Source organism: Artemia franciscana, chromosome 13 (assembly GCF_032884065.1).
Source record: "Artemia franciscana chromosome 13, ASM3288406v1, whole genome shotgun sequence".
NCBI classification, from domain to species: domain Eukaryota; kingdom Metazoa; phylum Arthropoda; class Branchiopoda; order Anostraca; family Artemiidae; genus Artemia; species Artemia franciscana.
In genome coordinates, this window is record NC_088875.1 from 44,227,490 (window position 1) to 44,252,773 (window position 25,284).

At 34.0% G+C, this 25,284-nt stretch overlaps 1 protein-coding gene across 2 annotated transcripts in view; it reads left to right on the forward strand.

The window, feature by feature from the left end:
* Positions 1-25,284, forward strand: part of LOC136034974 (junctophilin-1-like) — a 195,957-nt gene that overhangs the window by 151,885 nt on the left and 18,788 nt on the right. Inside the window, exons 9-12 of one of the 2 annotated variants that reach the window (XM_065716536.1) lie at positions 4,378-4,452; positions 7,310-7,477; positions 9,297-9,452; positions 22,737-22,931. In XM_065716536.1, coding sequence (XP_065572608.1) covers positions 4,378-4,452; positions 7,310-7,477; positions 9,297-9,452; positions 22,737-22,931 — 594 coding nt within the window. The remainder of the gene's footprint in view (positions 1-4,377; positions 4,453-7,309; positions 7,478-9,296; positions 9,453-22,736; positions 22,932-25,284) is intronic. The other variant, XM_065716537.1, reaches the window with a different exon arrangement.

The window sequence follows — 25,284 nt, forward strand, 5'->3', positions numbered from 1 at the left end:
TGTTTTGACATGCATAAGATCAAAAACAGTTTTCAGATTCAGTCTAATGTGGAATGGGGTCTTTATTATTTTTAATTCAGACAACAAACGCTCTGTTCCAGCACTGGAATAGGGTAGATACGTCAATACCAGCATAAAATTCTGCAAAACTTGTAAGGAAGGGTTGTCGGCTTCATCTATAAAATTGGCAACACACTTCCAAAAATTAACTGCAGGCTGCAGACTGCAGGAAGGGTTGTCGGCTTCATCTATAAAATTGGCAACACACTTCCAAAAATTAACTGCAGACTGCAGACTGCAGGAAGGGTTGTCGGCTTCATCTATAAAATTGGCAACACACTTCCAAAAATTAACTGCAGACTGCAGACTGCAGACTGCAGGAAGGGTTGTCGGCTTCATCTATAAAATTGGCAACACACTTCCAAAAATTAACTGCAGACTGCAGACTGCAGGAAGGGTTGTCGGCTTCATCTATAAAATTGGCAACACACTTCCAAAAATTAACTGCAGACTGATTAACATCCAAATAACTGTTGACTGAACAAGATTCAACTGATACAAGCTGTTAATTATTGACAATATAGTGCAAAATCTGTTTGCTTTCTCACATCATTGCAAATGCTAATCTCACGAAAGAGAATATTATTCTATCTTACTGTGTGAGTAAGCAAAACGGGCATTTTCTCTTCCTTGTAACTGAATGAATGTGCCGTAATATTAAAGGATCGCAAAGAAAAGAATGTTGATACTCATGTCAATGTAGTTAAACCAGGAACAGCGGAATTAGGTAACCATAAAACAAATATAGATCACTCAGAGAACTCCAAGCTATTCATCATTAACAAGCGTAACATAACTGTAACATAAATTAAAAAATGTAACAAAATCTAACGTTTTTAGGACCGTAGCATAAAAATTAACCTTTTAATTAAAACGCACCAAAAATGGCACGAACGTAACCTAGGTAGTAACCCTGTCAACAATCCAATTGTCTTTTGGAACTATTCCTACTTATGCTCAAGGTTTTCAACCTTCAGTGGTCTCTTATCTGAGTCTATAAATAATTATTAATAATTATTTCAGGGACAACGCTATAGCGTTGCCTTTATTAAAGGCCATAAGGCTTTAATGTTTTATTATTTATTTATTTGTTTGGTCTTTTCCCTGAGGTACTTCGTATGGAAGGGGTGGTCGTATAAACTTTATAGGGGCTCATTTAGTTGAAAATCAGAAGTTCTAGTGCCCCTTTTAAGATTCAAAAGTTACCAGAGGGCAACTAGCCCTTCCGATGCCCTTTTTTCCGCAAACGCATGCGATCAAAATTTTTAAACATTTATGTTGTTAAAAATAGTTCAAAGATCAGATAGCAAAACTCTGGGTCAACACAACCCCCTAGAACCTGAGGGCAAGCGTTTTAAGTTATACACTGGGAAATATATAGTTTCATGGAAGGGATGGTTGCCACAAGTCCCCCCATAAGCCCCCCTATCACAAGCCCTTTTCCCCCAAATTGGTCCGATCAAAAATTTGAGATAGCCATTTGTTACAAAAAAATTGAAAGGTCAGATAACAAAACTCTGGGTTCGACACCCCCTCCCCCTAGAAACCAGGGGCAAGTGTTCCAAGTTATGCTCTAGGGGCATATAAGGTTTTTGTGTAAGGAATGGTCACATAAACTTCAGAGGGGGCTTATTTGATCGCGAGCTTTCTTGTAAAATACTCTTACTTATCTGTTCCTACTGCCGGTTAGAGTTGATTTTGAGCCCCTGAGGCGGAGTCTTTTTATAAAAGCTTTGCAGAAATATTTCTATCAATGGGGTTAATCTTTTTACTTATGGCCCCAAAGAGAGAGACAGTCTGTTACAGGAATGTTTAAAACTAGTTTAAGAAAAGTGAAACTCTCTGAAGAAAGGTTAGAAGAACAGGGTTTGGACCGTGGTTAGCCTACTTACAATTGGCTGAGGTCAGCAATAGGCTGTAGGTACACCTGCAGCCAAGAAAAGAACGTAATGCTCTATTGAAATGAGATGAGCTAAGTTAACTATTCAAAAATCCCAAGGATACCGTAATACTTTTGTTTCTCAAAAATAAAATAAAACCTTAATCTGAGCTGGGAAGTTCAAGTTCTCATGTGAAAAATGGAACTCTCAGAAGAAGGATTTAGATGAATAGAGACTGATACAGATGAATACAGACTGTTTCTTTGAAAGTTCCTTTTGTCTTATTTAACACAGACGACAAAACTTTTTTCTTAGTAGACAAGCATGCCTTATAGCTTACCACGAGGAAACTTGTGATTAAACTTTTTGTTTCTGTCACAGCAGAAAATGGAGTCAAGATACTTCAGGAGATAGTATTAAATTAGATGTACATTTCCAGAGTAGCATTTAATTTTTGCTACAGCAATATGACTGGGGAAAATCAATCATAACGTGTTGGGAATAAAGACAGAACAATAAGGATATAAATGATAAAGAAAATAAAAAAGGAATTATTACATTGGATATTTATAAGGAGTGATTTAAAAAAGGAGAGAAAAAAAAATGTGGATCAAACTGTTTACTGGCGTCATATCAAGAATTAAAGCTGTCTGACATAATGAAGCGTGTTATAAAAAAGGCTCCTATTTCTCAATTATTTATTTATTTATCAGATTCAAACATAGAAAATTATGAGAAAAGTTTTTCGTTGCAAGTCACATATATGTTTTAGTAGAATGTGCTACTAACTTTCTTTTTTATTCTACTCCCCTGGACCCGTCTTAGATCTTTTCCTATTTGAAAATTTTTATTCTCAAAAATTTTTCTTTTGAGTATTAAAAATATTGAATTTTTCAAGCCACATTTATGTTAGTGTTGCCAAGATGAATAAAAAAACGAAAAAGTAAAACTTGTTAATCAAACTTGTCGATGTTTTTGTCCATAGGAATTCAAAGTTTAAAATTCCAAGACATCTATACCTTCAAAGAAAAACTACACGTTTTTAAGGTGTTAGGTGCCATGTATTTTTGGATTATTTTTCGCTGATTTTCCACCAATGTTCTTGTTTTTTAATTTGCGCCTGCATCTACCAAAGAACGTGTAACTGCGTAGAAAGATATTCTACGAAAAATTAAGAGAGGAAGACAGTTTTAATTTAAATAAAATTTTTAATTAAATAAAACATTGTCTTTAATCTTGACATGATCTTGTATCCTAACATTTTCAGCGAATCTGCTTCAATAGAAACCAAGTATATTTACTGGATGTATATACTAAATATTGTCTACAATAGTATGATAAGCATACATTCTTATTATTTAAAATGTTGGGATTTTCTTCAAACCTTGTTTTTCTGCAGGTGGTTATTGGGATATTGTTAAACTTTCAGTGACAGCCCTGCTAGGGACAATTCAAATTTTTAAAAATGGTTTTCATGAGACTTGTATTTTGAGGTCAAAAAAAAATTTATTGCCAAAAGATGAATCACATATCTTTCTAGACTTTTGTACTGAGCTTAAAATTGAGCGAAAGATAAACCTCTATTGTGAGGTTGAGAGGGTACATCTTGTCGCAGTAAAATTTGTTACACATGATACTTAGCCTCTAAAACAAATAATTATGAGTGACAAGTAATTTCAAGCTGTTAAATACTTGCAACTTTCATATGAGTATTCCTTTTACTGAACTTTGAGACAAAATTTAAAAAAATTTGAGACAAAATCCTTGGTAATCTAATATATTTTCATAATAAGAAAATAAGAAAGAAGAAAGATAAAGAACAGATCATGCAGGTCACATCTCAAGATTTGATTCGAAAGGAGGGGGATTCAGCCACTTCAGAGGAGGAAGGGGTGAGGAATTTTTCAATCTTTGTGTTTTTTACATATTGAGCAGTTGATATACACATTTATATCTTTAATATTATATATTCCCCCCTCACCCATTCTAGCCAGAACATTCATCTAAGAGAAAAAATAGTTTTAACCCTCCCGCCTTAAATACAGCTATGATGATTTTCTATGCTTTAAGTGCTCTAAGAAGGACTACATAGGACTGATTTCATATACATAATAGTCTGGGAAGGTGTTCCCTAAAACGCTCTTTACTGTTTTTTGCAAGCCATTGCCCCATTGAACACTTTTCTAATAGCTCTTAAGGGGCTTAGGCCTACTTATGTTCTTGTATTTTCCTATTCGCTTACAACTGCGTATATTTATATAAGCAGTTGCTATGTTCTATATTCTTACATCCTTTGTATAACATATATATATATATATATATATATATATATATATATATATAATTTATGTACATTGAAACTTTGTGTTGTTACCAGCATGTGCTACACTTTCTTTGCGCTACACTTCCTTTTATCTTCTTCCTTCTTTTGCAACAGGATAGTGGCAAGCCAACTGTCGATAGGGGTCGACCGTCCCTTCGTCGAAGTATGGGGTTCTCATTCCGTGGACAGGTATGCCGTAGATATTAATCAGAACCATAGATAGTTTATGTGCTTTTAAAATATAAAAGAAACTCAAAGCAGTATTATAGTCTCATGAGTAATCTACGCGCAAGATGGCAATATAAATTAGTTTTTTTGCCTCTAAATTAATAAATTTGAAGCACCTTAACATGAAAGTGCAAATTACTGTTTTTTACAGTAAACAGTGCAAATTAGAAAGTGCAATTAATGTTTTTCTTTTTCTAAAATGTTAATAAACATGAGGATCCGAAAAGGCAGCATAGCAAAATACAGTAAATTCTTGGGAGAAATACAAATAAATTCTTGTAACTAAAATTATCCTGATTTTAAAAGCATTATTTTATTCACCTTTTATATGCTATGAAATTTTTCTTCTTAAGATTTTTGTAGTTTAAAAGGCACTAAAAACCAGGCAATTCGAATGTAAATCACCTGAAAATTATCCAGAAATTAGGATTGCAATAAATGTGGCTCTGGATAGTCACATTGAAGCTATACAAAGTCATATTATAGGCACAATGTGTGCAAAAACTTCTCTAAAATTTCATTTTCCTTGAAATCAAACAATTTTTTCGTGAAGTTATTACACTCAGAAAGGTAAGCGTTTCGGACATTGATTTTAACTCAAGCAGAAAAAATTCGTCTTTTAAATAAAAAAAAATTGAATAAATGAGATTGGTAATCAGACCAGGTCTATTTGTCTCTCTTTGCTTGTTTCTCTTTTTATGTTTTCTCCTTTTCTCTTTTTTCTGTTTCTCCATATTTCTTTTGTTTGCTTCCTTTGATAAACATTTTCGTTGGCAACGGAAATCTCGTATCTTCATTTTTCGAAACTATTTTGTAGACATTATGAAAATGCATGAAAACGATAAAAATCTGAGATATTTTTGATGATTACTTTTGATTATATGATATCAATTATAGAATTTATTTTATCAACATGCATGGAGGATGACACACACCTAGTATATCTACACACTTTAAATATATCGATGCCAGGGATAGAGAAGTGCATTAAATTTGAAGGAAATAAATGCATACGAGAGATTTTTTTTCTCAATTTTAACCGGTATATGTGCTGAAAAATATCTGACTATAAGAGATATTAAATTAAAAATCAAGTTTTTCTAACTGAAAGTAAGTAGCAACATTAAAACTTAAAACGAACAGTAATTATTCCTTATATGAAAGGGGCTGTCCCCTCCTCAAAGCCCACTCTTTACGCTGAAGTTTTTATTGTTTAAAAAGTAGAGTTTTGAGAAAGAATTAAACTTTAGAAAGAATCAAAGTGAGGCAAATTTTCACAGGCTCATAGCTTTTGATGGGTAATATGAGTGATATGAAACTCATATATTTAAAATCAGCTTAAAATTCCAATTCTTTTGATGCATATATTGGTATCAAAATTCCGGTTTTTAGAGTTTCGGTTACTATTGAGCCGGGTTGCTCCATACTACTGTTCGTTACCACGAACTGTTCGATAACAGACTTTGGAACAATATATTTACAAATGTATATCGAGCATATGAGTGCATGCTTGGCTGGGTTTCTTGTAGTCTAATTATTTCTAAAAATTGATTCCTAGAAAAGCTTCTAATCCTAGCGGCTCATTGCAGCACTAAGCCACCTGAGGTTAACAAAGCTGGGCACAGACCTCTCAAATTTTATCCTGATTAGATTTTATGTCTTTAATCCTTCCCATGAAGCTCTAATTTCCTACAAATTCATGCTTCCAAAAATAATTAACCTTAGGTTAGATGATGTCTATCATTTTGTGATTTAAATTTTATTATAAATTCCTATTATTATAAATTTATTATAAATTATTAGCTAACCATTCTGATATTTTGAATTGTTGACTCTTCCTTTGTAATCTTCTTTTTGAACCTCCTTTTAACGGGGTTGGCAACGACCATCTCCAAGAATTCATACTTAAAGCATCAAGGGCATCAAAATAAAAACCGTTTTTACCCTCTGGACTCACCTTAAATCTTTTCATCCGCGAAAACCACGAGATTCTATAGTTTTTCTTTCGTTGGTTTGAAGTCGTAGAAGTGTTTAGTGTAGCAGTGTTGCCACGTTGAATCTTGAAAACAAATAAACGAACCCAATTAGTTAAATTCAGCAACGCTATTTGTCCGTAGATATTTGAACATTAACACAATTCTAAAGATAACTACACCTTCAAGGGAAAGCTAGCCTTCCTAAGCTTTTTGTTGCCAAATATTGTTTTTCTTTTGCTGAGTTTTCCCCACGTTTCTTTTGCTTAATTTTGCTCCTACTACTGTCAAAACTGCATAACTACTTATAAGGTCTTTTTCACTAGATAGGGCACCAAATTTGTTCGAATTCTTGATGATATGCCTGGCTGTGTCAGTTTTCACTTAACCAATCTAAGCAATCAGATTTCATTGTCACTTTTTTTCGGTACTTTAGGTAGAAATATATTCTTATTATATGGTTGAAGACCATAAGCCCGGTAAGTAACGCAAAACATTAATAGGAAGTGTCCAGATTTTTGGTAAAATGTAGGATTTTATGATTTTTCTATTATTATAAAATATACTATAATAATTAGCTTTGCGTTTCTGGAATAAATTTTCTTTTTTTCATATTTTATTTACTTTAAAAATGTGTATACAATTTTATTTTCAACCGATCCACTTGTTCAAAAGATTATTTTTTCTTCTGAATAACTAGAGTTAAATCTCGTTATGTCTTAAGTTTGTTTTTAATCATAGAAAAAAGATTATTTTTCATAGTTTCATGCTATTATTAAGTTGTACAGCTTTTTTCATATTAAGAAAAAGAAATGAAAGTATTTTCTAATTTCCTGTTTTAACAGGGGCAGTCAAATCCCGTCGCTGGATTTCAATCTACAATGGATGACCGGTTTGACCATTATAAGCGACCCCCCTCAAGAGAACGGAGTCGAGATCCATCAGTTGATAGGTTTAGTCGTTCATCCCATATGGGAAGTCTTGCAAGGGATCGATCTCCATCTGTTGGACAGGTAGGACGCTAAAAATTTGACTGAACATTTTTTTTTAATGTTTTAACTTTTATAACTTTGATAAATAAAAAAGTTAAGATTTTAAAGAATAAATATGAGCATATGAATACTAAAATGACAATGCATATTCATTTGTATTTTTTCCGTAAAGTGCAAATTATGTTCCAGCTTTGAGAAAACATAAGGGTTGTGAACCCTAATCATGTTAATTTCTGCTTGCTTTGAGTTTGACTCGGTTACTTATTGTAATGTTTGTTCGTTTCGGTTTTGATTTGTGGTAGTTTTACGCTTGGTAGATTATTTGATTCTGGTTTTGTTCATTTTTGCTTTAATGGACTTTTTTTTTTACTTTTCCTTGTAAAATTTAAATTGTGGAAAAGTTTTTTTTTAATTGTTATATGTTCTCTTTATATTGACATAGTCTTTTTCAAGGAAATAGGATTGGAAAGCTGATTACCCTCCAATTGTTTTTGACTCTTAAAAAAGGCACTGGAACTTTTAATTTCCAATCAAATTAGCTCCTATAAAATATCAATCATATTATTAGTTATGATAGAGCAGTGCCACCTATTGTGTTGTTTATATTTTCCCAAGATCACCCGATCAAAATTTTGAGATAGCCATTTTGTTCATTATAGTTGAAAGGCCCAATAACTTTGCCTTTGGATATAACATGATTCCTTCCTCCCCCCCCCCCAAATCCCAAGGGGCAATGACTTTAAGTTATAAAATTTGCCCATTGTTTACGCATAGTATTTGTTATTGGGAAGTGTGCACACATTTTCAGGAGGAGAATGGGAACTAATTTTCTGCCAGGGGCTTCTCCACCGGGGAATTTTCTATGGGGAGGGTAGTTTCTACGGGGTGAACTTGTCAGGGTTTGACCGAGATTGAATTGTCTAGAAGATATTTCCATGAGGAGAGGGATCTCTCTGTGGAGGTGGGCCATATTTCCTGGCATCTTTTAAGAAACGATCCGAAATTAAATAAAAAAAAACAGCTAATTTTTTCAATTGAAAGTAAGGGTCAATTAACACTGACATTAACACTTACAACGATCAGATTTATAACGTATACGAAAGGGGCTGCATTTTTTCCCAATTATTTAAAGATACTCCTGAAACAAAACGGGCGTTTAATTAGAAGAATAAGCCTTTTAAAAGTTTTGAAAACTTTAGCGTAAAGAGCTAGGTGTTGAGGAGGGGCAGCACCCTTGTATATGTAATCATTTCTGTTCATTTTAAGTTTCAATGTTGGTCCTTACTTTCAGTTGAAAAAACTTCCTTTTTTAACATATGTTTTTCCCTGTTTCTTTTATCACTGTGATTATAATTAAGTTTTGAAACCTCGTCGCTTGTTCAGCAGAATAACCTTTATTTTCATTTCTTAGCTTTATCTTGTGGTATCTATAGTTTTTGGTTCGTCGTTGAAAGAAAATAATTTTTATAGTTATCTTGATATTTTTATTTATTTTATAGATGTTAATATAAATTGATTTTCAAACCTCTCCACTTTTATAGTAGATAATAGATAAACTTGTTGTCTTCTCAACAACCTTGGGCTGAATTTTACGATGTCTTTAGCTTATTTATAAACATTGAAATAAATCATTTTTTTTAGTTTCATACTGGTAAAGATATTCAACTCGTAAAAATATTTTTCCATTTATTTGTAGATGAGAAAACAGTTTAATCTTTAAACCTCTTCACTTATTTAACAGAAAAACTAAATCTTATGAGGTCTTGAGTTTATTTTTGCTAGTTAAAAGAAAATCATCTTTTATAGCTGCTACAATTGGTATATATATATTTTTCCCTAGGGAGGTGGCCATCCAGCACGTTCATTATCCCGTCAACGAGGAATGACACCCACTATGCAGCCGTCAGCACCATTAAGATCTGAAACTCCTACTGGACGACCAGGATCTGCAGCGGGTTTTAACAATAGAAGGCTTATTCCGCAATCTTCACGAGAGGTTTGGGTTTAAGAACTATCATACTTAACACATTACTGTTGATTCTAGCTTACTCTACCTGGGCTTGTAGCAGGACTGCGCGTTTTCCACCTTAGCTGGCATTTGAAATTCAGATGTTCTGCGAGAGTTTTTTTTTAACCGTAATCGCACCAAACTGACGGCACCAAAGACTCAGTAAATAATGAAGTTTTTTTGTATTCCATTCCAAATTCATAACCCTGTTAGAAAAACTTTAAAAAAAATAGATCGAATAATCTGATGGTTATTATTTTAGATAAATGCTTCAATGTGGTATTTACAATAAAAAAATATATGTAAATAATGGATCTTTAGTCTTTATTTACTGGAGTAAAAATACACCATAAAATTAAAAAACAAAATTTTTTTGAAGTTGCAAACTTTTCAGAAATTTGAAAAAACCTCAATATAGATTACTTTTCAAAAAAAGCTTTACGAAAGAAAATAGCTGAACGATATATTGAAAAGCTTCACAATTCTACTGAAATGTAATACCGGCCTACCCAAAGGAACAAAAAAAGTATCAGACACTTTAGAGTTATAAAAATCTTTACTACTCTTTACAAAGTCTCCAGTGATCCAGAGTATTTCCTTAAAGAAGAAAAAAAGTACATAAGATAAAACTCGGTCATGATTTAAAAATAGTGGAAATTAAGGTTGCCAAAAATATTATTTCTGTGTAAACGACACTTTAATACTTACAGTTTAGATTTCTGACATATTTAAGAGAACAATAAAAAAAAAATGATAAATGCAATAGAGATAGAATGTTGACTCCGGAGAAAGCATATTTTCACTTTCGAGTGAATAAGAGCAAATGATAGGGTTTTTGCTGGTTTTAGGATATTCATTAGAAAAATTTATTGAATTCCTGGTAGATATGTTCTGTGAAAAATTGTTAAATATAACAGGCTAGATTACAGGTGTTATATTTTTTATTTGGTGACCTTGTTTGTAATTCCGTGTTTTGTATCTCACTTATTGTTACAAGTTGAGGCAACAAATCCAATCTGTTACCAACCAGCAAATTTGAGGAATTATTCAATCGAAATAAGTACTGAGACAACGCTGGCTGATTATTACCCCTCGTTCGTACTGCTGTGATTTCGCGCAAGATCCTGCGACATGCGACAAATGACACAAATCGCGCGACAAACGACGCAAAACCATCCGTTTTGCTGCAATGTCGGATGCGTTGAATAATTTTTTACTCAAATGACAAATCGCATGCGTTGTTCTGATTAAAAAAAAAAAAAAAAAAAAAAAAAAAAAAAAAAAAAAAAAAAAAAAAAAAAATCATAACCAAAGTCATGGAGCTGATTGAAAAGCTAATTTTGTGCTGATTTCAATTCTTCTAGAGTTTGTCGCAGCGACGCAAAAGTCTGCGTTTCTTTGTGAACCTCCATGTGATTCTGTCGTACGTCTGTTCCGCCAGAAAAAAAATCGTGTTGGGATTGACTCAGCAGTGGGAACCAAGGGCTACAGCAAGTGAAAACAAAAATAGCGGTGAAAATTGATAGGTGCATAAAGATAAAATTTTGACTCCGGAGAGAGCAGCGTTTCACTCTTGAAAGGACAAGAGTAGATGGCGGGTTCTTTTGCTAGTTTTACGACATTTTTCAGAAAAGTTTTGTCATAATCCTGGTAGATATGTTCTATGAAAGTTGTTAAATATAAATGGCTAGATAACTGGGTTTATACTTTTTTTTATTGACAACGTTGTTTGTAGTTACGTGTTTTGTATACCACTTACTATTCAGGCTTCAAATCCAATGTAATATTAACCAGCGAATTTAAAGAATTGTTCAAATCTAGGTAAGTTCTGAGACCATCTAAATATTACAGCAAGAGAAAAGGAGGGACAAGGGAAATAGTGATAAAAATTCACTGTCGTTGAAAACGAGCGAAAATACAAATATTTTGCGCAAGATTATTGCTCATCCCCCCTCAGTGCAAAAAGAAAGAAGCAAGGACAACAAAAAAATAAAAAATATACATAAAAAAACAATTCATGGATCAAGACCCCCCCCCAAAGACTATAAGGCCTATATGTGTAGGGGGAACAACTATACCACTAAATAGAAAAAAAACAACAAAAAACAGCCAAAGCTAAGCCACGAGAGATCCGTGAAAACGAGGGCAAAGCGAAAATAGCGATGAGACATTGAAAACGAGCAAAAATACAAATATATTTGGTCCAGGATTGTTGCTCATCCGTCCTCAGTGCAAAAAGAAAGAAACAAGAAAAATTAAAAAATAAAAAAAATATAAAAAAAACAATTCATGCATCAGGCCCCCGCAAAAGCCTTTATGTCCTGTATATATTGGGGAACAACTGTAAAACTAAATAAAAAAATAAATAAAAACTCAAAAATCAGCCAAAGCCAAGCCACGAGAAATCCTGCGAGAGATCAGTGAAAATGAGGGCCAACGGAAATAGCGATGAAAACTCACTGTCATTGAAAACGAGCAAAAATACAAATATTTTGCCCAAGATTATTACTCATCCCACCTCAGTGCAAAAAGAAAGAATCAAGAACAACTAAAAAATAAAAAATATATATATAGATAAAAAACAATTCATGCATCAGGTCCCCCCCCAAAAGGCTCTAAGGCCTATATGTGTAGGGGGAGTAACTATGCCACTAAATAAAAAAATTAAAAAACAAACAGCCAAAGCTAAGTCACGAGAGATCCGTGAAAACGAGGGTAAAGCGAAAATAGCGATGATACATTGAAAACGAGCAAAAATACAAATATATTTGGTCCAGGATTGTTGCTCATCCGTCCTCAGTGCAAAAAGAAAGAAACAAGAAAAATTAAAAAATAAAAAATATAAAAAAAAACAATTCATACATCAGGCCCCCGCAAAAGCCTTTATGGCCTATATATGTGGGGGGAACAACTATAAAACTAAATAAAAAAAAATAAAAACTCAAAAATAAGCCAAAGCCAAGCCACGAGAGATCCTGCGAGAGATCAGTGAAAATGAAGGCCAACAGAAATAGCGATGAAAACTCACTGTCATTGAAAAAGAGCAAAAATACAAATATTTTGCCCAAGATTATTACTCACCACCCCCCTCCCCCTCAGTGCAAAAAGAAAGAAAGAAGAACAACTAAAAAATAAAAATATATATAAAAAACAATGCATGCATCAGGCCCCCCAAAAGGCTCTAAGGCCTATATGTGTAGGGGGAGCAACTATACCACTAAATAAAAAAAATAAAAATAAAAACAAACAGCCAAAGCTAAGCCACGAGAGATCCGTGAAAACGAGGGCAAAGCGAAAATAGCGATGAGACATTGAAAACGAGCAAAAATACAAATATTTGACCCAGGATTGTTGCTCATCCGTCCTCAGTGCAAAAAGAAAGAAACAAGAAAAATTAAAAAATAAAAAAATATATATAAAAAAAAACAATTCATACATCAGGCCCCCACAAAAGCCTTTGTGGCCTGTATATATGGGGGGAACAACAATAAAATTAAATAAAAAAAATAAAAACTCGAAAATCAGCCAAAGCCAAGCCACGAGAGATCCTGCGAGAGATCATTGAAAATGAGGGCCAACAGAAATAGCGATGAAAATTCACTGTCATTGAAAATAAGCGAAAATACAATTATGTTGCCCAAGATTGTTGCTCATTCGTCCTTAGTGCAAAAAGAAAGAAATAAGAAAAATTAAAAAATAAAACAAATATGTAAACAACAATTCATACATCAGGCCCCCACAAAAGGCTATATGGACAGTATATATAGGAGGAACAACTATATATATATAAAAAAAAAAAAAAAAAAAAAAAAAAAAAAAAAAAAAAAAAAAAAAAAAAAACAGCCAAAGCAAAGCTACCAGAGATCCGGCACCCAAGGCAAACACCTAAAATTTGCCTCTGCACGGTTCTTTGAATAATTTAGCCTATATTAAGCATTGTCATCCAAATTGAGTAGTAAAACATTCTAATATTATATATTTGCATAAGTTTAGTAAAAAGCCTAGCCCTTAAGCTTAACAGTGATGTTAAAAAATGAATCTTCTTTTTTAGTTTTTCAACCTTTTTTGTGGGTTTAATAAAATTGGCCTTTTTATATGTTTCTTTCAATAAGGTATACTGTTAAAGCGTCGAAATTTGAATTAATTAAATCAAGAATTAAGTAGAAAAAATTATTTGATCTTAGTGTATTGATTCAATGGTAATATTTCAGGAACAGTTGAACTTTCAAGTTTTATTGTACTTTACCTCCTTTACCTTTCCCCGCTTTGTAAATGGTTCACAGAAACAGAGAGACTGAAAGTTAGGTCAGCATTATGTAGATATTTGAAGTTTTTGATACGCATACCGCTATTCGAGAAAGACTCATTTCTTCTGAATAAATATTAAATTCCAGATTTCTTTCGATTGAGCGCAACATCCCACTCAACAGACACTGACAATTTCTATTAAATGACCTTGGCCGTTCCAGAGATATGGCTGATATGCCTTGTTAACAAACTTGGATGAAAATAGTATCTTTGATTACTTTAATATCCCTAACGATATACCCTGAGATTTCCAATGCAATACCTTTAGACTTTTTTTGGGATATTGCATAGACGTCCTTTTGATGATGCAGATGCACATAATGCCTTTTGATTTACTTTTACACTCCCCTCAAACTCTATTGAAAGTTTCAACCTTATACAATACTCTGTTCCTGATATACTGCATCTATGCCATTCTGACAACCTGAATCCACTCAAATTCTATTGATTTAGTTCAAAAGTAGCATTTACAACAGTAGTAGTAGCAGTAGTAGTAGAAGTAGTAGTAGTAGTAGTAGTAGTAGTAGCAGTGGTGATAGCATTAGCAGTCACATTCGTAATAGAGATAGTAGTGGTGGCAGTTGCAAGTATTCACAGTTGCATGCAGTCAAAGTAACGATTTCTTGTGGTCGCAGTAACAGTCAAGAGTAGTTGCAGTTACAAGTAGTTTTTACAGTCACATGTAATTACAGTCACATGTAGTCACAGTCGCAGCCCTAGCGTTTGCAGTCGCTGCCATAAGTAATTGTAGCTGTAAGTAGGTGTCACAGTCACAGTCAAAAGTAGTTGCAGTCACAAGTAGTTACAGTCATAGTTGCAAGTAATTGGATTTGCATTTAGTCATAGTCACAAGTATTTGCTATTAAAGTCGCACGAAGTTGCAATTACAAGTAGTCATTATTGCAGTCACAAGTAGTCACAGTTGCTGTCGTAAGTAGTAACAAGTTGTCACTGTCGTAGTAGTACTAGTATTAGTAGAATAAGCTGTAGTCGTTGTAGTTTTAAGTGGTAGAAATAGTAGTGGTAGTAGTTGTAGCTGAGGTAGTAGCATTGAAAATTCAACTTAATACCTCTAGTCGTTCCTGAGATATTGCCATTACGTCCTTTTGACAACCTGCCAGTACATAGTGTGTTTTGACCTAGTGAACAGTAATTCTCAACATTCCCTGATAGTTGGACGTAATTCCCTTTACCGTTCCAGAGATAATGCAAATATGTCTTTTTGATTGCCTGGACGTACAAAATTTCTAGCTCAGTATCCCCCTCAACATGCCCTGAAACTCTTAACTAAACACCCATAACTATTCCTGAGATATCACAGATACACCCTTTTGACCATCTTAGGGGGAGGGGGGGGGGGGGTTAACCCTCCCACTTCTTGACATGTTTGTCAAACTTATAAAAATGTAACAAAAATGGATATAAACAAATTTTTCATGCATTTTTGAGGGTTTTTTTTGTGTAAAAGCCCCCTCGAGTAAAATTCTTGTGTAAAACACTCCCGAAAAACTCCTGGATACAGGAAGCTCGTGGAAGTTTCAACTTAATACTCTATTCTATGCCTGAGATATTGCATCCATGCTATTTTTACAACTTTGATACAGTTAGCCTCTTTTATTTAGTTCCATAGTAGAAGTAGTAGTAATACCAGTAGTAGTAGTAATGGTAGCAATAGCCCTGAGAGTTTAAACTTATTGCACTCGTCCATTCCTTGGATACTGCTGATACTCCCATTTGACAACCTGTATGAATAAAGTGGCCTTTCACTCAGTTTTTCATCCCTATAGACTTTCGCTGCAAGTTTCAAATAATACAGCACTGCAATCCTGAGATATTGCGTCTATGTCATTTTGACAACCTGGATGCAACTAAACTCTTTTGATTTAGTTCAATTTTAGTATTAACAATAGCAATAGTAATAGTAGTAGCAGCAGCAGCAGTAGTAGTAGTAGTAGTAGTAGTAGTAGTAGTAGTAGTAGTAGTAGTAGTAGTAGTAGTAGTAGTAGTAGTAGTAGTAGTAGTAGTAGCAGCAGCATTGATAGTAGTAGTAGCAGCAGTAGTAATAGTAGTAGCAGCAGTAGTAGCAGCAGTAGTATATAGTAGTAGTAGTAGTAGTAGTAGTAGTAGTAGTAGTAGTAGTAGTAGTAGTAGTAGTTGTAGTAGTAGTAGTAGTAGTAGCAGTAGTAGTAGTAGTAGTAGTAGTAGTAGTAGTAGTAGTAGTAGTAGTAGTAGTAGTAGTAGCAGCAGCAGCATTGGTAGTAGTAGTAGCAGTAGTAGTAATAGTAGTAGCAGCAGTAGTAGCAGCAGTAGTAATAGTAGTAGTAGTAGTAGTAGTAGTAGTAGTAGTAGTAGTAGTAGTAGTAGTAGTAGTTGTAGTAGTAGGTGTAGTAGTAGTAGTAGCAGTAGTAGTAGTAGTAGTAGTAGTAGTAGTAGTAGTAGTAGTAGTAGTAGTAGTAGTAGTAGTAGTAGTAGTAGTAGTAGTAGTAGTAGCAGCAGCATTGGTAGTAGTAGTAGCAGCAGTAGTTATAGTAGTAGCAGCAGTAGTAGCAGCAGCAGTAGTAGTAGTAGTAGTAGTAGTAGTAGTAGTAGTAGTAGTAGTAGTAGTAGTAGTAGTAGTAGTAGTAGTAGTAGTAGTAGTAGTAGTAGTAGTAGTAGTAGTAGTAGTAGTAGTAGTAGTAGTAGTAGTAGTAGTAGTAGTAGTAGTAGTAGTAGTAGTAGTAGTAGTAGTAGTAGTAGTAGTAGTAGTAGTAGTAGTAGTAGTAGTAGTAGCAGCATTGGTAGTAGTAGTAGCAGCAGTAGTAATAGTAGTAGTAGCAGTAGTAGCAGCAGTAGTAATAGTAGTAGTAGTAGTAGTAGTAGTAGTAGTAGTAGTAGGAGTTGTAGTAATAGTAGTAGTAGTAGTAGCAGTAGTAGTAGTAGTAGTAGTAGTAGTAGTAGTAGTAGTAGTAGTAGTAGTAGCAGCATTGGTAGTAGTAGTAGCAGCAGTAGTAATAGTAGTAGCAGCAGTAGTAGCAGCAGTAGTAATAGTAGTAGTAGTAGTAGTAGTAGTAGTAGTAGTAGTAGTAGTTGTAGTAGTAGTAGTAGTAGTAGCAGTAGTAGTAGTAGTAGTAGTAGTAGTAGTAGTAGTAGTAGTAGTAGTAGTAGTAGTAGTAGTAGTAGTAGTAGTAGTAGTAGTAGTAGTAGTAGTAGCAGCAGCATTGGTAGTAGTAGTAGCAGCAGTAGTTATAGTAGTAGCAGCAGTAGTAGCAGCAGTAGTAATAGTAGTAGTAGTAGTAGTAGTAGTAGTAGTAGTAGTAGTAGTAGTAGTAGTAGTAGTAGTAGTAGTAGTAGTAGTAGTAGTAGTAGTAGTAGTAGTAGTAGTAGTAGTAGTAGTAGTAGTATGAGTAGCAGCTGCCCTGAAAGTTTTAGCTTTTTCAGTTTAATATCCTAAGCTGTTGCAAAGATATTTCTGATACAACGTCTTGACAACCTACATACACATAGTGTTTTTTCATTTAGTTCAACATACCCTTTAGCATACCTCAAAAGTTTCCTCTTAATACCCTTTGTCCCTTTCGAGACTCACGCTCAAACACCCCTTTCCGAATAAAATAACCTATATGAAAACAACGGGCAACTTGCAGAACTTGCAGTCTTTGTCCCAAGTCCCATGGAGGGGGGGGGCGTGTCATCACTAGAGGTATAATCATTTGATTTTTCGACCATTCGAAACAAAATAGCTATCTTAAATTTTTGATTGGTGGGAAGGAAACTCAAAGGGGCGTGGGAGAGGGGCTATTTTTCTCTCCGATCACTTTTGAATCTTAAAAAGGTACTACAGCTTTTAATTCCCAATTGAATGAGCCCCTCCAAACTTTCGCGACAATTGGTTTGATACGATCACCCCTGGGAAGAAAATCAACGACAGATAGAGGCCACTTTGCTCTTTACTTAGGAAGCGTTATTGCGTTGGCAATGAAACATAAATTCATTGAAACTACAGTAGTTCTAACGACCAAACTATATTAAACTTAACAGTAAAATAATTGTCATTAGTCTCATTGTTTCTAACATTTTATTCCTTAATTAAAAGTACTTCAGTGTTGTTGAAACTTGAAATAACTCTTCCTGGTTCATCTCAGACTATTTTGCACACATAATTATTTCCCTTGCCTTACGAAACTTCAAGGCAGAAGTCAAATTTCATTGTTCACAAGAAGGTTAGTTTTTCAGTGACTTTCCTGTCAAAGCGCTCCAGCGAAGATGTTTGGAACTATTGTGTCGGAGGAATATTCAATTTAGACCAGCTAAATTTGTCTTTTACTTTTAACTCTGTTGGAAATTGTGACAATCAAAACTAGCCATATAACTATTGCTGGTACATTAAAATAAACATTGGTATAACCAAAGATTAGGTATGAGAGACGGTTGAATGGTCAAATTCCCATTGTAGAGAAGGGGATTTTTCGATAATCTTGTTCAATAATCTTGTTGAGAGAAAACACAAAAATAGCGATAGGGTCTATTTTGAAAATAAAAATGAGGGAAAAATAATGTAAAATAAACGTGGGATTGAACCCCACATTTCGTACAGCTTATTAATTTTTAATACTGTAAATGCAACTATAGAGTAAATAAATTTTAAAATATTACCAAACACACTGGTTTCTCTACTGATAAATATTCAAAGGATTTGACTTTTTTAAGTAAGATTTTGTTTTTTAATTAAGACAGAAGATTTATTTTTATGCCAGTTTTAACTATTCTTACAAAACTTCGTAGTTAAAACATGAAGTGATTAAGATCCAATAGACAGCTAAGAATAATTAAACCAGGCTTGTATCATAACAATGGATACGGCTCTAAATCAAACAGTTCGTGGTAACGAACTGTAGTAAGGAGCGACCCGGCTCAATAGTAAACGAAACTCTAAAAAAAGGGATTTTGATGCTAAAAGATACATCAAAAGAATTGGATTTTTATGCTGATTTTAAATATTTAAGTTTCATCAAACTTAGTCTTTGTTATCAAAAGTTACGAGCCTGAGAAAATTTGCCTTATTTTGGAAAATAGGGGAAACATCCCCGAAAGTCACAGAATCTTAACGAAAATCACACCGTTGCATTCAGCGTATCAGAGAACCCTATAGCAAAAATTTCAAACTCCTATCTACAAAAATGTGGAATTTCGTATTTTTTGCCAGAAGACAGATCACGAGTGCGTGTTTATTTGTTTGTTCGTTTTTTTTCCCAGGGGTGATCATATCGACCCAGTGATCCTACAATGTTGCAAGAGGGCTCATTCTAACGGAAATGAAAAGTTCTAGTGCCCTTTTTAAAAGACAAAAAATTGGAGGGCACCTAGGCACCCTCCCACGCTAATTATTTTCCCAAAGTCACCGAATCAAAATTCTGAGACAGCCATTTTATTCAACATAGTCAAAAAACCATATAACTATGTCTTTGGGGACGACTTACTCCCTGACCGTCCCTGGGGGAGGGGCTGCAAGTTACAAACTTTGACCAGTGTTTACATACAGTAATGGTTTCCAATTCCAAAAGAATTGGGACAAAACTTAAGATTTAGTGTAAAGAGCGAGGTATTAACGAGGGGACAAACCCCCTCATATACATAATAAAAATATAAGAATATAAAAGTTTGTTACGTAAGTTAATTCTTAAATACGTATATTTTTTACTAATAAAAACGTTCGTTAAAAATTGAAAGTTCTAGTTGCCTTTTTAAGTAACCGAAAAATTGGAGGGCAACTAGACCTCCTTCTCCACCCCTTATTTCTCAAAATTGTCTGATCAAAACTAAGAGAAAGCCATTTAGCCAAAAAAAAAGAATTAATATGCAAATTTCATTTTAATAATTCATGTGCGAAGAGCCAAAATCAAACGTGCATTAATTCAAAAACGTTCAGAAATTAAATAAAAAAAACTAGTTTTTTTAACTGAAAGTAAGGAGCGACATTAAAACTTAAAACGAACAGAAATTACTTCGTATATGAAATGGGTTGTCCCCTCCACAATCCCTCGCTCTTTACGCTAAAGTTTAACTCTTTGCCACAATTCTACTTTTTAAAACAATTAAAAACTTTAGCGTAAGGAGCGAGGGATTTCGGAGGGGACAAGCAATTTCATATACGGAGTAATTTCTGTTCGTTTTAAGTTTTAATGTCGCTTCTTAATTTCAGTTAAAAAAAACTAGTTTTTTTTTATTTAATAAGAACAAAGACCACACTGCCTTTCCATCATAAAAACAACAACAAACAAAACAAGGGCTCTTTATACTAAAGCTTAAATTTAGTCCCGATACTTCAAGAATGACCCCTGAATCACAAAGACCGTAGAATAAATAGTTCAAATTACTAAAAATACTTTAGCGTACAGAGTGAGGTTCTGTGAAGGAGACGACCCTCTTAGATACGTAATAATTAATTTAGGTGAGAAAAGTTTCACCTTAATGTTTTTAGCGTTTTTGAACATTCAAAATCAAACATGCCCCTGTTTCATAATTATCAAACCTGTGTTTAAAAAATGGACAATTTAAATGATTTACTGCCCTTGCCTTAGGGACTGTGGGGATCATGCTATTTGGACCTTTAGACTACCTTGAACAAAATGGGTATCTCAAATTTTCATTATATGCCTTTTAGGGTTAAGAGGCAAGGGCAGTTAAAAGTATATGGGAGGGGTGCTGGTTACCCACCTATTACTTTTAACTCTTTAAAAGGGCGTTGTAACTTTCAATTTTTAATCGAATAAGCCTCTCAAGCTTCTACAACAGTTCCTTCAACACATGGTGGCCGGGAAAAAAAGAATCCCCATTTGTATTCCCTAGAACATTTTTTTTTATTTGTTATCTTTTCCACATTTTTATATTTGTAGCAACAGGGAATTGTGGCACCCAAAATGACAAAATTTAACGTTAAAAATTAAACTCTAAAACTAGAGGATTGTCGAAAAATTCTTGGAATCTTTTACCTCAATATTTTCGTAGTTTTTTTCTTATGAATGTTCAAAATAAAACAGCTGTTTTAACAAAGACCCCAAATACACCGTCTTTAGTAATCCAAGAAAATATATTTACTATAAGTATAAAATATTTTAACATACGAAACTCCAATCTGACAGTTGAAGATGATGTAAAAAAAAAAATTCTTGCAATCTCTCAGCTAACTACTATACTGGAGTATACTTTTTTTTAAAATGATCTTAAATAGAGAAGATTTATGGGCAAAGACCTCTGCTAAGCCGTCTTCAGTGCTCAAAAAACATATTTACTGTAAACATTAAATAAGTTAATATCAAAGCTTTGACTCTGTTAGTAGACGATTATCTAAAAAAAAATCTGAACGTCTTTTCGATATTGTAATTGGTTTAAGCCCAGTGCCCCCTGGATACGGCCTTGGGTCAAATATTAGCTGGAGGTTTAAATGGGACGTACGAAGTGAGCAACCTCATCCTCAAAATTTTATCTAAAAACGGTACTGCCAGGTGATGCTTGGCATTCGCAATCTTATCCAACAGTGCATTGTAACGAAATGTAGTAAGGAGAAACCCGGCTCAATAGTAACCGAAACTCTAAAAATGGGAATTTGAGGGGTCCTAGAATGTCGCAAGAGGACTCATTCTAGCGAAAACTAGAAGTTCTAGTGCCCTTTTAAAGTGACAAAAAATTGGAGGGCACCTAGGCCCCCTCCCACGCTCCTTTTTCCCAAAGTCACCGGATCAAAATTTTGAGATAGCCATTTTTTTCAGCATAGTCGGAAATCCTAATAACTATGTCTTTGGGGACGACTTAATACCCCACATTCACCAGGGGAGGGGCTGCAAGTTACAAACTTCGACCATTGTTTACTTTTAGTAACGATTATTGGGAAGTGTACAGACGTTTTCAGGGGGACTTTTTTGCATTGGGAGGGTTGGGGGGGGGCTACGTGGGAGGACCTTTCCATGGAGGAATTTATCATGAGGGAAGAAAATTTAGATGAAGAGGTTGCAGGATTTTCTAGCATTACTTATAAAAAAAACAATGAAACAATAAATTAAGGAAAAGTTTTTTTTCAACCGGAAGTAAGGAGCAGCATTAAAACTTAAAACGAACAGAAATTATTACGTATATAAGAGAGTTCGTCTTCTCCTCAATACCCCGCTCTTTACGCTAAAGTATTTTTAGTAATTTCAACTATTTATTCTACGACCTGTCTGAATCAGGGGCCATTCTTAAAGAATTGAGATAAAATTCTTCATATATGGTGAGCAAAACTTTAAACCTGCATAAATTCAAAACACTCAGAAATGAAATAGGAAAAAACAAGTTTCTTTTTTAACTGAAAGTAAGAAGCTATTGTTTTTTTTAAAGTAGAGTTGTGAAAAAGAGTCAAACTTTAGCGTAAGGAGCGAGGTGTTGAGGAGGGGACAACCCCTTTCATATACGGAATAATTTCTGTTCCTTTTAAGTTTTAATGTCGCTCCTTACTTGCAGTTAAAAAAAAAACTCGCTCTTTTATTTAATCTTACTCGAGAGCAAAGACGGAACTCGATGTTAAACTATTAAACAGATTCTCCTTGATTTAGTGGAGAAATACAAATGGTAACATACAAAATCAACTATTAAGAGTTTAAGTCAAGTGTAGGACAGTTCTGACCGACAGAATTTGACCAATTTTTAATATTTGAAACGAAATACGTATCACAGTGCCGATTTGAGAATTTGTAAAGAAAAAAAATTCGAGAAATTATCAAAACTGAAGTTTTGAATATGTTTTTTATAAAATATTTATATTTTTGGGAGTATTACAGGCCATTTTTTTAACGTAAGCTAAGATTTCGAATTAAAATTTTGTAGTTGAGAATTGTACCCAACAGTTAAAATGAAACTTAGGAACTTACATAAATCCTAAGAAAAATAAATTTCGCTTTGTTGCAAATAATTACTGATATTTTAAATTATTGAACCCATTCTCCTATTTTTTAGTGGAGCAATACAAATGGGAATATACCAAGCATCGAGAGTCTAAGTCAAGTATATGACATGAACGATCCAGACTTATCCGTCAGACGAAGAAACCCTCCGCTTGAGCCAATGGGGCAAGAGATACCTGTCCTTGGATCTACTCCGAAACGAACCGAGTCCTTGTTTGTCAATCCTGCCAAACCAGCACCAGCTAAGGTCTGTTTGCGTTTTTTTTTCTTTTTAATTTTTTTTTAGCATAGTACAAGAACTGTTTGATGTTTTAGATCTACTCTAAAACGACCAAGTCCTTGCTTGTCAATCCTGTCAAACCAGTACCACCAAATATTTTCTTTAAAGCACGGTAGGCCGAACTATTTTGTTTACAGTCTACATAAGACAATTAAAACAAAAGCTATAATTAATTTTGAAGATCTAATTTAATTTAAAATAAAAAGTTTCAATGATTTTATTTTTAAGTGAAATCCATTTACACCTTGAAAAATCATGGGATTCAGAGTTTTCTGTTTTGCTCCAATTTTGGGTCTTGGTTGGGTAATTATGTTTTTATTTTGTTTTTTATCTTTCTTTATCCATTTAATGTTTTCAAATTTAAATTGACGTTGGATAAAAAAACAACTTAAGATTGGACAAAACCATACAGAGACTACTTAATATTTTCAGTCTTCAACCTTATCAAATTTTGAGACCTTAAAATTGAATTTGAATATGAAATAGACATGTTTAGACTCAAAGGCCACTACTTTTGAAGTCACAAATCCAATATAAAGTCATTTCCAATCTTTTTATTTTTACGTTTGAAATATAGATTTAAAAGATTTGAAATTGAAGATTTTGAAAGATTTGAATTGATTTGAAATTTAAACGATCTTCTATATTTTTTATAATATAAATTTGGTCCTTGTCTTGGCAGTTTTTGGGTAGTGTAGACATGCCAATATCAAGTGCGAAATTTTTTTTGGATAGTTGGGAAGGCTCCCATTCACCCAAGACTACCTCAAGACAAGAGTCATTTGAGGTATTTGATAGTTTGGATTGGAGGTCATTGCTAAACTATAGTCCAACCCTGCTTCCTCTCCAGATCAGGCCTTTGTCACAGGGTGTGTTAGAATAACAGTCATAATCTGTAATGTACACAGTATTATTCATAATATCCCCAGATTCAGTAGTCATCGATACTGGTACGCTGTATTGATAAATAATTTCTTAGACCGTACTGCTTTTCTGTACGCTGTACTCTCTTAGGAAGCTTCTAGTTTTTTTGTGTGTTTCGTTTGTCAGGGAGCAGAAGTTGGTCATGTGAACAAACAGAAGCTAGGATTTGGCAGACAGGGGCCTAAGGTACATAATAGTTGAAGTTTCCTGGAATCAGCATAAACTGTTGCATCAGCATACCACGGTATGAGAGCCGATGGGATTTCATAGTGTGTTTGATGGTTCATTCGTACAAGTCTAACTTCCTAACTTTTAATCTTTAACCTTGTCAATGAATCAAAAATATGTACTGGAATGATATATCTCTTGTTTCTGTTGCCTCCACTTTTGCCTCTACTTTTGCGTCGGTAGCTTTTTTCCAGCAGCTTCTCAACACTGCCATCTAACAGCCTTTTAAGGAGTCGAGGTATAAAACATTGATAAACATAGAGAGTGTGGTAAAACATTACGGATTTAGAGAGAAATTGATTGAGTAGGCAATGATTTGAAGAAAAATTGCAATGGTTTCTTTGAGCTTCCCGTCAGTTCTGAAGGGCTTCTCCTCAAGCCGTTTCTTCAATCAAACAGCTCGATGGTAACGAACTGTAGTAAGGAGTGACCCGGCTCAAAAGTAACCAAAGCTCTAAAAAACTGAATTTTGATACCCATAGTTACATCAAAAGAATCGTATTTTTATGCTGATTTTAATCAAGTTTTGTTTTACCCATCAAAAGTTACGAGCCTGAGAAAATTTGCCTCATTTAATAAAATAGGGGGAAACACCCCCTAAAAGTCATAGAATCTTAACGACAATCACACCGTCAGATTCAGTGTATCAGAGAATCTGAGTATTCTGATATATATTATGATATATGATATATCATATATCATATAATCTTAGTTTATAGCTTTTGTTTTTTACCCAGTTTTTGGGAGGTTTTATTTTACCTGTTTTTACATACTAAAGCCTCAGCCACGTTATAGAAAATGATAAGGAACTGTTGATAAGGAAAATGCAAGGTTTATGAATAGTGTGTTCTTCCTTGGTTTTAATGACACACCCGTGATACAAAAAGTTGACAGCTTAGTTCAAAAGCCTATATCAACGCCTATTTTCTCCCAAATATTATCTACTGATGTTATATCATCAATAGTTTTTTTTCAGATTTGTCCTTTTTTTGTCAGATTCAGCTTATCGATAACAGAGCTGCTGTTCCAAGTTCCTAACTTCTTTAATTTACAAAATTAATTTAATTACAGTCTATTGGTTAACCAAAAAATATCTTTCCAGTGTTGGACATAGTTCTACTTCCGATTTATGCACGGCGTACATCGTTGTTGTTGCATTTATCTGTAA